Source organism: Neomonachus schauinslandi, chromosome 7, assembly GCF_002201575.2.
Source record: "Neomonachus schauinslandi chromosome 7, ASM220157v2, whole genome shotgun sequence".
Lineage (NCBI taxonomy): Eukaryota > Metazoa > Chordata > Mammalia > Carnivora > Phocidae > Neomonachus > Neomonachus schauinslandi.
This window is the reverse complement of record NC_058409.1, coordinates 46,427,737-46,441,644: the sequence shown is the minus strand read 5'-3', so window position 1 is coordinate 46,441,644 and position 13,908 is coordinate 46,427,737. Positions and strand designations below refer to the sequence as shown.

The 13,908-nt window shown below is 34.4% G+C and overlaps 1 protein-coding gene across 1 annotated transcript in view; it reads right to left on the bottom strand.

The window, feature by feature from the left end:
- CWC27 (CWC27 spliceosome associated cyclophilin) overlaps positions 1 to 13,908 on the bottom strand; it is a 200,045-nt gene that overhangs the window by 97,844 nt on the left and 88,293 nt on the right. The window contains exon 12 of the mRNA XM_021702127.2: positions 6,028 to 6,131. Coding sequence (XP_021557802.1) covers positions 6,028 to 6,131 — 104 coding nt within the window. The remainder of the gene's footprint in view (positions 1 to 6,027; positions 6,132 to 13,908) is intronic.

Below are 13,908 nucleotides of genomic sequence, written 5' to 3'. Positions count from 1 at the left end.
TTATCTCTCTAAAACTGATTAGAGAGTATGTCCAAACCTGTATCTCTATGTGACTATGTTCAGTTTGGTACTAGTTTTGATATGATGAAACTCAAAGAAACCCGGAAAGGACTTAGAGATATAATTTAATGAAAAGGATTAAATAGTTTATTAAAGAATCTGACAGAGCCAATATAGGAAGCCAACTCTATCTCTGATTAACTACCAATCTTATTCAAAATTGGTATGAAAACCCTATGCACAGGCCTGGATGATTTACCCTGCGACTAAAGAGACTCCCCGGCTGTAAAGAGGATTGTTCTGCAGTACATTTCTCCTGACATTGCTGGTATCTAAAGTATAATATTACATTCCTTCTTTACCTAAAACTGGGGTGTGAGAACCTACTGCAGACTCTATTCAACTGAGAATACGACCTAACGGTTTTGAATTTTAAAGTCAATTTTCACACTATCATAAAAAATTCTAATTGTGGACTAAAATAATGGCTTTATTCCTCGATGTTCTGTTTTTTTTCATTTAGTGAAGCCTTTTAAAATATGTTACCTGAAGCCTTTAAACGTATTTAGATGGCAAACCAATGGCCAAAATTATGAGGTTATATTTATGGAATGCTTTTCTTATCTAGAGGTATAATCATATCTGTTACCTGAAACTATCCTTGCGATACAAGGAACAGCAGACTGTGAGCTTTCCTGGGAAGACTGAAGAGAAAACGGATGGTCCTATATACATTTTTACTACATAGAGGAAGCTCTGTTTTACCTTGGTTTTCAAAAGATTAAAAGGTTGGCTCAACTGTAAGTATATGCTTTTTTCCTAGGGCAGAGATGTCAGGGGGCTTTGGGGCTATGGGTTAATGTTCTTGAGTGGGGCAGCTCTGTTGAGGCATGGCTGGTATATGAAAGAGCTGCACGTGTCTGGACATGTATGGTTTGATGGGTTTGGATGTGTGCCTATACCCATGGCTCTGTTACCACAATGAGGTAATATCAAATAGCAGCAGAATTAGGACTGTTCAGCTGTATGAGGCCCAAAGTATTTACTGATGTAAAAGCAATACAAGTATTTCGTTTCTTGTCATAACGGAATTTAAGGAGTTAATAAAAAGGAAATACTTAACAGTACAACATTATAAAAATAGGAATAGCACATTTTATTTATCTTATATTTATATAGAGAGAAACAGATGGGTCCTGATTTTAAAGTAACTTGCCCAAGGTGATAACAGAGATTTAGAAGTACAGCTAGAGTTAGAATATAAATTCCCGTTGTCCATATAAATCTGGCTAAGGAGCTGGCCCAAGAAACTGGGTAAAGATTATAAGACCAAAGGAATATTGCTCTCTGATCAAAGGAGATTTCGTAAAATGACAGAAGCCCCAATAAAGTATCACATCTATTAGAACACTTGGCTAAATGCTCGATTCACACAAGAAGGCCAAAACTGGGTTGATTAAAGCACAGGCATTAGAATACAAAGCTTTTTTGTTCTGATGGGTTTCTTCCCAAGTACTTTTCATCTGAGGATGTTACATTAAATTCTAAAGTGAAGTGGCAACAGTCAGCAAGTGTTAGCCAGATAACTTCAAAAAATCAGGAAATAATACTACTGGATGCTTTACTTAAGCAGGTAGACAAGCTTACAACCCTTTTAACAAAGAATATGATTATGGAAATGTAATTGTGAAAGCACATGAAAGGAATATTTATTTTGAAATTTTGATTTATGTTGTGTTTATATATAGCTATATTGATTACAGGCTTCAACTGCAACTAACACAGTATTAAAATTCAAAATTTCCATTTGTAGGATTTGGATAGGACAAAATGGAACCAGAAATAGCTATATTTTTCTCCTTACAAATTTAAAATTATTTTTATATAGCACTGTAAATTTATTAAAGGTCTTCTCACTATCTAATTTACTTCTTACAAGAACCTTGAGGGATACACAAAGCATTTTCTACCTGGATTTATAGTAAGAAAATGGAGTCACACAGGCTTAAATAACTTCACTGCTAGTAACTGGACTTAAAAATCTTAATACATTCCTGTTTATTTTTTGAGAAGATATAATACTCTGAAGTATTCTTGTAACTTGTAGTGTTACATATAACAAGCACTTAGTATTACTATCAAAATTACTATTAAAAATACCAAAATTAGTATATTTTTAGTCTGTCTATATTAGCAGATGTGGTACATGCATCCAGATGGAAATTCATTTAGCAGATAGGTCTATATTACACAACAGTTTACACACCAAAATATCTAAAAGCCTTTTTTTAATATCGATTATCTCCTTTTAAGTTTATTGGCAATATTGGCAAGATACTATATCTAGATCAATATTGGCAATATACTATATCTAGAAATTTAATTTCTAGATATACTATATAATATTCAAAAGACCAAATCATCCAGAGTTGTGACACTACTCAGATAATTTAGTCTTGGATTAAAATAAAATGTTTTATAAAAGTCAGATATGCAGCCATATAGCCCAATCAAGAAATCTTTCCTGAATAGGTTCGGCTGATGTATGAAGTTATAGAGCCAAAGTCAAATAATACTTTCAACTTCTTTCCCTGTGATGATCTTACTATGAAAATGCTTATGAGAACCTTTGGATCTGTTCCCAGAGTTTATACAGTTCTAACCATGGAATATCTTTCAGCTGGGAAGATAGGCTAAGTTCTGACATTCAGGGATGCTTAAAATTCTACTTTGTTTCCAAAATGCTGTGCAGTGAGATGTCTCATGGTGTCATTTTTAATCATGGGGCAAGAAGGAAAACTAGACTGAAAAACTCCATAAAAACTTGTGAATTTCAAACATAATGTTTTTATATAGCAAATTCACAAATCTTTCCTAATATACAATTTTCTAGCATCAGCCATACTAGTCAATTTAAAAGGTAAAGTAAGTTTAGAGGAAATACAATTCCAAGAAAAAGGTAATTCATAATGCATCATAGATAGGGGCTAAAAGCAAATTTTGTTCAGTAGTCTAATAAGATGGTGATAAAACAATATTGCTTCTAATAGCACTGTAAAATTATGAGAATCAAAATAAAAAGACTGACTTAGTGCCTAGATCTTGGTTTCTTATTGCCAAATACAATGGAAAGCGAGCATTTCTTGGAGAAGTGGTTAATTTCAGGCCTGGAGAGGGGAAAACGCAAGACCAACCTGGAGCATCTTGTGCTTGAAAGTAAAAATGTGCTCAAAGTTGGGAGCAAGTTGCAAAGACACAGGAGCCAACCTGAAGGAACTACTAATGACCAATTCTTGTACTATATGAGCAACAAAATAAATAATGATAGTTTGGGATTATAACACATAGAACAAAATAAATATTCACAAGCCCAAATTGATGTAAATAAGTAAATAAATACATAAAGAGAGAGAGAGATATCTTTCTTATAGAAGAATTCCAAGTAATAAAAATAGTGGGAATCAGGGAAATAAAGTCACCATTAGAACACCACAGTAAATAACTGTTGCCTATAGGCAAGATCCACCAATGGATACTAAAATTAGTGGGGGGGAAGCTTGAAAAGAAACAGGATAGAGGGTCTCGAAGTATTTTTTCCCCATCTACTTAAAATCTCAAAGGGAAAAAGTAACTTTAGAATGTAGCAGCTCAACAGACACTACTTTAAACTAGTGATCCAGGTAGTATCAGGACTAAAAAGACAATAGGTAACTTTATAATGCACTGGGAAGGACATATCATTTCTGTGGCAATCTTGCCAAAAAAAAATGCATAACCTTAATCTAATCATGAGAAAACATCAGACAAACTCAAATAAGACATTCCACAAAATATCTAACCAGGACTCTTCAAAGTGTCAAGAACATGAAAGACAAAAGAATGAAGAACTGTCACAGATCAGAGGAGACTAAGAAGAGACATGATGATTAAATGCAATATGGAATTCTGGATGGACAAATAGAACAGAAAAAGGTCGTTAGTGGGAAAACTGGTGAAATTCTAATAAGGTCTGTAGTTAGTCAAGAGTAATGTATCAACATTAATTGCTTGGTTTTAATCATTGTACTGTGGTTATGTAAGACCTTAACATTAAAAGTATATGGGAACTCTGTAACTTTTTTGCAGGGCTAAAATGATTTAAAAATAAAACAATCAAAAATAAATTAATAAAATGCCCCACTTTTTGTGGAAGCTAATTTTAACTGACATTCAGATTTAAGGAAAATCTAGGTATTTCTAGAAGATATAAGCAACATTAAATTCAGAAAAGTAATTACTAATATAATTCTCTAATTATGGTATAAAAAAGGTTTTAACGTGGCTAATTTTCTCATAAATAGACTGAAATAAGCTCTAGAAGAATCTTCTCTTTCTCTTTCGTGTTAAGAAATCATTCTAAGATTCAAACCTTTCTTTAATTGCATTTAATATTTCAAAGGCAGATTAATAAGTTAAAACAGCACTTCTTATATCTAATATAGCCTTAACTGTAGAGCACTATTACAGCAATTATGTATTTCCAATTCTCTCACTCCTAGATCATAAACTACAAAGGCAAGAACCATCCATCTCTTGCCAACTTCATACCTCTGGCCCTGCATGGCTCTTGAGACATGGGCATACTAATAATTATTAGCTCAAAAATGAATTGAAAGTTCAAGGAAAAGCTTTTCTTAGTTGAAAGGAATTACTTTCATATATTTAAAATGCTTTTAATTATAAGGAACAATACTCTGAGAAAATTATGTCTAAACTTAAAAATAAAATAACCCTCACTATACTTCTTTCAAATCTCAGTATTGCCAATATAGCTTGTTTCTCTTCTGGGTTATACTTTACCTACATGACCTAGTCATACATAAGTTTATCCTTTCTTTCAAATTCAGCTTGTAATTTGTGTCATTATAGTGAGTTAATTTTTTAATAGTTTCATTCAAATATATTTCAGTGACTTTGAATTCTTCCTGAAGTACCTGCCTTTATTTACTATAGTAGTCAGTTGTGGATATGATGCAAATAATCTAAGAACTATGTCCTTTAGATAGTTATGTGGTATTACTTTTGCTACTTAAAAGTCAATACTAATGCCTATGGCCAAAAGCTGTACCAGTGTTCTGTATTAGAATATGTAATCTTTAAGGCTAGATGTGGCATCTTATTCTTTGATATATCTCCAGTAACTGTTATAGAATCTGGTAGATAAGAGTACTTCTTGGTGTCCAAAAAGTAGGAGAATATAGAAGACATATGCATAAAGCAGATTTGTTAAGCCAAATTTAGTACATATTATTAAAGCCAACAATAAAATTTCTGATCATGTTCACTGGATCCACAGTGTAATTTATCATTGTGAAAAGAAAACAGAGGGTTCCAATCTGTTAATTTGGAAATTGGACATTACGTGTTTTATAGATGTAGCAGTTTTAAACTAAAGATCATCAGTGAAATAGCTTTTTAAAAGCCCTTTTAGCTTCATAAAAATCATAGTAAAATGAAGAACACATTTAACCTGTATAAATAGCAGGGTATTATTTTGGTTGGATTTTGGTCAGCTTTATTAGTATTTTAGATTTTCAGTGTCTCAACATAAACAAAAAAACAAAGACAAGACTTTATATTTCATACTATTCAAACCAATGCACAAATGTTTACAAGTGCCAAACATAGGGCCTAAATGCTTTTCTTAATGTTTTAAAGGGTATACAATATAAAAAATGAACATTCCATTCTTGTGCACTCCTAGATAGCTGTTACGGTATTTAAGTTTTGTCTGATGTGAAGTCTGTTAGTTTTCATTAAGCTTTTTAGAATAATAGTTATGATCATGTTTGCCTGAATTTACTTCTTAGACAAAATCCTAACTAGAAATTTATTTTATTGGCTAACTATCCAAAGAAAGTATTAAAAAAAAAAAAAGCAAAACTCAGGAAGGAAGGAGGAGGGAAAGAGGAGAAAAGGAAGGAAGAGGAGATGGATGGAAGAAGGAAATGTACCAAGTGAAAATAAAAACCTGATAAATATCCTTACCTTCACTTTTCTTTTCTGCTTGTTTTGCTGCATTTTCTGCTTTTTTTTGTTTTGCTGCTAAGAGTTCCCGCTTTAACTGTCTTGCTTCTTTTCTGAGCTCATCACTGTAAAGCAAAAACAGTTATGTAAGTATATAACACACAAAGAGAAAACTGCTTAGCAAAAACAGGATTATTGGGTTTCAGGTACACTAAATCTCTAAGAAAAACAAAATAAATAATGTAATACATTTTGTTTCTTACATGTCTATTGTGGTATGGAAACATAGCTAAGGGATATTTTAAGAGCTGCAACTTTTCATAAGAGCAATATAACATGAATTACCTATAAAATATACTCCCTTTCAGATATATCAAACAATTAATAAGTGATCAATGACCCATTGTTCTCCTTCTAATTCAGCTGTGAATTTAACATTCTAGTTCCAGTTTAATAAATCATGGAGATCCTGAATCAAAACAAAATTTTAAGAGAAATTCTATTCTCTAAACCTATATATACACAAAAAGATGTAGCTTTAAAACTTGATGAATTCCTGAACTGGCACCAGTAGCTACCATTTATTAAGCAATTACATACTAGGTGCAGTGCTAAAATGCTTTAAACTGAATTTTTAAAATTCAATTTTTAACTCATATAATACCACAATTTGGCAAATAATTTCCTCTTCTGTGAAACCTAGCAGGCTGCGGTATTCTGATGATTAATACAATCATATATTAAAGGTAAACTGAGATGTAAATACTGACTTCACTACAAGTTGCTACGTGACTAGTTTCTACAAGCCAGATTTAGGGCAGATTCACATTCATGTGCTTGGTACCCATGATGTGAACAATTAGGGTCACTTGTGACCAGTCAAAACTTTGCATTTCACATCTGTGAATATCAGGCATCCACTCTATTTCAATAAAAGCTAAAATGGATAACAGATACTCAAAGAACATTGTAAATCCGAGTAGGTAACAAATCTGGAAAAGGTCTAAAAGAAATCCAAGCCAAGCTTTTGTGAAATCTTAAGTCTAAATAGTTCCACACTATGATTCAACCTTTGTGCTTCTTCTTGATCCCCAAATCTTATACTTTTTTTTTCCCTTTTAAAACACTGTCCTGTATCAGTTACCAAACTGATAGGCCTTACAATGTGCACAACTCAGTTCTTTTTACCTTTATCAAACACATATAGCTTTATTTTCTATCTGCTTTGCCTCCAAGATCCTGAATTCTGAAACTTCCCTTTCTGATCAAAATCTACTACCTTTTTAACTTTCTCAGTCTTTCATTCCTATTGAACCTGTGCTCACTTATGTTATAATGAAAGCCAACACCTTTATAGTTCATGATCCATCAGCCCTATTCTTACCCACCTGGCACTCTAACCATTCTAGATGATCCGGTCAATTATTTCACTAATATCCCCACGAGCACCTTTAATTTTATTGACTTGTTTGTCCTCATGAATATATCATAATCACCTAGAAGAATTTGTTCACAACATGCTCCAGGAGACAAACCTCCAGAGAATATTATTTTGTTAGATGTTGAGATGTTGCCTGGGAATTTGCCCTTGTAACAGGTTCCCCAGGTGATTCCAATATGCATTCAGGCTTGGGATCCAGTACATTAGGACTGCCCCATAGCAATTATCTTCTCTTCCTTACAACTCCAAGCACTCCTACTTCACTGATCCTTTCATTCAGCCAACAAACATACTCAAATTTCCCTGGACTCTGCTCCAATCAAGTGATGATTATCTTCACCAGTGGACTCCTTCCCTGAAAGAACAGTTTATGTATAGAGTCTACTTTCTCAACCTTGAACTTCTTAATCTCTTGCAATCTATCCTTCTTATACTCTACTGAAACTGCTTCCGTATCAACCAAATTCAATGGTCTTTTCTTGGGCTGCCTTTTCCTCTTTGGCTTCTCTATCATTCAGTGATATTATCCACTCCTTCCTTCTTGAAATTCTATTCTAATCAGACTATGTATCACTTTAGAGTCTTGATTCTCCAATTCTTATTGTCTTAATTACTTGTTCTGTTCTCAGCCTATAACATTTTTCTCATTTCCATATCTTGTACACTGGCATTTTTATCTAATCTCATAACATCAAATATCACTTTTATATATGTTATTTCTAAATCTGGATGTTTTGTCCTGATTTTTTGGTCCTGCATTTCTAACTATCCATTACAAATCTCCATGTACATTAGTGCTGTCCAAAAGAATTATAAGGTAAGACATATATGCAATTTTAAGTTTCTTAGGAACCACATTAAAAAAAGATAAAAGGAAACAGGTTAAATTAATCTGAAGAACTTATTTTAACTCAGTAATTTAGTATGTCCAAAATATCACTATTTCAACATGCAACCAATATAAAAATATTAATACAATATTTTACATTCTTTTTTGTATTAAAAGTTCTAAATCTGGTACAGGACATCTCAGTACATTAGTACTTTAAACTAGTCACATTTCGAGGTCCCAGATCTAGATGGATAGCGGAGGCTAGATGCTGCATAATTACAAACTATGTTCAAACTTGAAGTCATCTCTTCCCTGCCCAAATCTGTTCCTTTTCTGGAAGTCTCTATGTGATTGTGGAACCATTTTCCTCCTAATGACCAGACTTTAAACTTCCTCTGGGACTGTTCCCCCACCCTTTCACTGAATCACTGTTGAAATATGTCATTTTCCAGTCTCTCTCATATATAGCTACTCCTCTTGACTCTCAACATCAATGCCTAGTTCAGGCTCTCATTATGTATTCCTCAGATAAATGTAATTACTTCCTATTTCTTGAAGTTATTTGAGCACAGGGAATAGCAACCACATCTTTGCTCTATCCGCTAAATACCATTATCTTTTTATTATACTATTTTTTAAAAATTTTAATTTGGTAAGTAATTCAGAAATTTAGATGTTTTCTGAATACTAAGGTCTTTGAGGAAAGGACTATTTTGAAAGTTGAATAGGAAATACTGCATGATGGCTGAACAAACTAATTATGAGAGTAATTTGAAGTATGCAAAATATGAGAGGCAATGACAGTATATACTGTTGTAGAGGCAGTAAAGCATAATAATCAAAAGGATTAACTTCGAATTCAGAAAGTCCTGATTTAAAGGCTAACTCTATCACTTATTATCTGAGCGACCTAAGAACAATGACTTATCTGAGACTCAGTTTCTTCAACTATAAAATGGGGGTAAGATATTTAAAATATTGGGCACCGAATACATGTTCAACAGATGGTAGCTATTATTATTTAGATCATGTTTAAAATAGCACTACAGTTAAGGATTGTTTGTGATGGAGGCATATTTCTTTATTATGTTATTTACTATAAATAAATGTTACGTCTATTACATATGGAGATTAACTCTGTTCATAATTTTTATAAAGGGCAATAAACGCATAATGCCAGCTTCTAAAGATCTATCCTTAAATAGTCAAAGGCTTGGATGCACTATTGAAGTAGCCATAATAACATACAAACTAAATAAGGATGAATACAAACTCAAAAAAGACAAAGTGAGACAGAGAAGGGAAGGTCTATAAGATTATTAAAAACTGCTTCATTATACTGGATTTTTCAAATGATTCAGAATTTACAACATTGTCAAAATCTTCCAGACTACTGAAACAACGCTATTTGTTGCTATTTGTGGAATCCATAACTCCTGGAATGAAGTGAAAGTTTTTAAACTAGTCCTTAGGTCACAGTCTAATTTTAGGGTTCCCAATCTTATATTCTCTGGAATATAATCTTATCTACTGGCACTAGAATATATTTAAATGTGTTAAAATGAGAATAAAAATTGTAAGCCTGGAGTACATGTCACCTTATATGGCCAAATTAGGGGCTTGCTTTGGAGTCTAATCAGCATCTTTTTGCCTTCAGAGCCTAGCTTCTGTTTGTATGATAAAAAAAATGACTTCTGGGGTGCCTGGGTGGCTCGGTTAAGCATCCGATTCTTGATTTTGGCTCAGGTCATGATCTCAGGGTCCTGGGATCGAGCCCCACATCGGGCTCTGTACTCAGTGGGGAGTCTGCTTGAAGATTCTCTCTCTCTCCCTCTTCCTCTGCTCTCCCTCCCACCCCCATTCACTCCCACTCTCAAAAAAAAGAAAAGCCTTCTGTAAACTATTAACTCTGAGCTAATTCATTTTTTTCCCTAATAAGTATGTTTCTAGTTTAAATTCATTTGGATTTTAATATGGTTTGTATGATATCACCATTATCCACCAGATAATTCTGCATTGTAATATTTTTTTATCTGGTCCAATGGAAAAAAGCATTTCTTTAAAGAAATCAGCCCAATAAAATATCAACAGCCTAGAAATTATAGTAGCCTTTATATATTTAATAACAGCAAAGAAATTACTAATTTATTCAATAACTTCTGGAGCATCTAATATCTATACGGTACCATTCTGAGTGATGGCACAGAAATCAAGGTGAATAAGGAGGTAAAAGAACCTAACTTAGCTAGATTCTTTAAATCAGTCACCTCCCTTACCACTTAATCTTCTCAATAACCTGTGGTATAGGCATTTTACAGATAAGAAATCTGAGGCTTGTGGAGATTAAATACTTAGCCTGATGTCACACAATCTATCAGTAGCTGATAGAGGTCCAAACTAAAAATGGGATTGTCTGTATTCTTTACATTATAGTCCACTAATGCCTTGAGAAAATCTCCAAGGAGCCTAAATTCCAAGGAGGGACATAAATCTTGTACATAAATAAATAATAACAGTACATAATAAAAAGTGGAGACCTGCCATGACAAAGAAATGACTGAAGCATTTTGCAATTCATAGACGAAAAGATTACAGTAGGCTAAATAAGGGATGGCTTCACAGAGGAGAAATTTGACCTAAGCCCTGAAAGATGAATAGGAATTAACCACCCATGTGGAGATAAAGTGAAGAGGCACCTAAGCAGTGTGTTTAAATCAAGACAGGGAGGCAGGAAAACACAGGGTGAGTGTTAAAACATTATGCTCTAGCATAAATATTTATAGGGCTTGGGGCTAGTAACAAAAGATAGAGCTAGGAAGAGAATCTGGGACAGAGGCTAAATGCCAAGCATTTATGAGTGACCAGGTGGGAATATTTTTCTCCAATTTCTCTACAGCTTTGAGCTTTCAATTTTTTTTTTAATACCCAATTTCTCACCTGCTCTTATTGCTTCATTTTACCTACTATCCACCTACTTTAATACCTTACTAGTAACCCATACACTCTTTAAATTGCTGTCTTAGAAAAAGTAACTTATGACTTCCTAATAACAAGTTTCAATGGCTTCCTTTTCGATGGTAACTTAGACCTTCATTAGAATCTTTCTTGACCACCTTACCTGTGACCTTTTGCAATCTCAGACATAGTGTCATGCCAGATATTCTACATTTCTAATATTCTGTCTCTGTTTCCATTGGGTTCTACTCTTTGACCCCTGCTCCTCAAATTTAGGGGCTTCTCAGTAGCCTAGTCAACCCTCTCCCTTTCTCTAGATTTCATCCACATTCAGGACTTCAATTCCATCTATCTTGATGCACTCAATGTATAAAATCAAGAGTGTTAGCCTGATGCTCTTTATATATTTCCACTTTCAAGCTTAAATCACATTTCTAACTGCCAGATGGTTACTTCCATTAGATAGTCCACAAGTGCATCAAATTTACCATTGTAAAAGTCAGACTGATCACTTTGGCTTCTCAAAAAAATCATCTTATTTCTGTCTTTCCTATTTTTGACCACCAGAATTCTGGTTGTCAGGCCCACCTTCTACTATTACTCCCTTACTTTTTATAGCTGTTAGTGGTCACATCCTTCCTTTACGGAGTCTCTTCCTTTCTGTAGTCAGTGACAGCTGTTCAGATTTTCACAACTGCATTATCACACCAGCCCGCCCACCTGGCCTGTGTGCCTCTGGTTTGGCCTTTCTCCCATTCATTTAGTATACTTACGCCATACCCTGTAATTCTACTCCTCTAATGTTCATAACTCCCCAAATCCTACTCAAGTGTGCACTACTTTCTTTCCCAAGCATCTGAGTCCCTCCCGTTAGCTACCTTCAAACTACTTTTTCAACCTAATCTCTCACATATCCTCTACAGTTACTCTAAATTTTAGCCAAAACATACCAGTCATATGTTGGTGAACTTTCAGCTTCAGTACACATTTCCCCTTGTTCATGCTCTTTCCATTTTACCTAAAATGGTCTTTCCTCCCTATTTCCGTCTACTAAAATTTCCCTCAGCTTTCAGTACATTATAGGGAAAGTGGCACCTGAGCACAGCATTGGGGCAAGGTTGCCAACCTCACTGAGCCTTAGGTTTCTCATCTATAAACTGTGGCTGTATTCAGCATGTGTATTATAACAAGGCTGATGCAAAGATTGAGAATGAGTCAGAGTAAGAGCACTATCAGGGTTTCTTAGTGACAAATATACTACAATAAATTCATGACTGTTAAATTACAAAAGCAATTTAAATAATTAAAACTTTAAATAAAAATTAATCATTTTAGTAAAAATTGATGGTAAAATGATACTAAGTGTTACACTATTAAAAGCATCTACTCTAATGTCACTGATGGGTTGTTTTTCTTTTTAAATCTAATGTCCATTTCAAAGATTAAACAAAACATTTTGGTAAAAACAGAGACATGTTTGTCAGAAGACCTAGACCCAAAATCATGATATGGCCACAAGCAATTAATCCTCCTTCCTTGCCTCAGTTTTACCATCACTCAAGTACATTCTGAGCAAGGTCAGAATCATTCTATTTCAACTTCTTTGTATTAAGGATCTTAAAACCCAGTATTGAAGGAAATGGTGAGATGCCAAATATAGTCATTTCATCTTAGATACAAAAAGGTGAAGTGTGAAGATAGTAAGAGATTTTTTTCAATATTGCCCAAGCCAGGAATGGAATTGTAAACATGACAGAGGCTCCTGATTCTTTCTGTGGCTTCTCACTTAGTTTGCTAACTACTCACTGAGTGAACAGTACATTTAGAGTTGAATACCTTATTTTTTTTTTAAGATTTTATTTATTTATTTGACAGAGAGCTATAGCGAGAGAGGGAACACAAGCAGCGGGAGTGGGAGAGGGAGAAGCAGGCTTCCCGTTGAGCAGGGAGCCCGATGCGGGGCTCGATCCCAGGACCCTGGGATCATGACCTGAGCCGAAGGCAGACGCTTAACGACTGAGCCACCCAGGCGCCCCTGAATACCTTATTTTTAAGCTGAACTTTTTTTTATACAACAGAAGACATTATGAATAAGTAACTACATGGGAAAGTTTTTATAACTATAGCGTGTGTGCATTTTTATCAGACTGTATTACTTTATAGTAGTAGTTGAAAATCTTGCAATGTTTTAAATTGTGCAGCTTTTCAACTTGAGACTGAGGATTTAAAATGGCAACAATTATCTTGCACAATTTTCAGTCAGTTTTTATTTTTTCCCAGATGCTTTTTTAAAAAAAGATTTTATTTATTTGAGAGAGAGAGAGCGCGCACAAGTGAGGGGAGGTGCAAAGGGAGAGGGAGAGAGAATCTCAGGCAGACTCCCTGCTGAGTGCGGAGCCTGATGGTGGGGCTCGGTCTCACAATCCTGAGGATCATGACCTGAGCCAAAACCAAGAGTAGGATGCTCAGTCAACTGAGCCACCCAGGCGCCCTCCCAGATGCTTTTCTCTTTTTCTTGTTTCCAGGAATGTGCCTTAGGAAAATTTTGAGTTGTATCTGTTTTTTTTCTTATGGCATGAGAAATATCATCTTAATGTTAGGGTGATGAACTCAAACACTGACCTTTTCTAACATTCACCTTCAAAAAAAAAAAGACCTGACTGGTTGACATGCC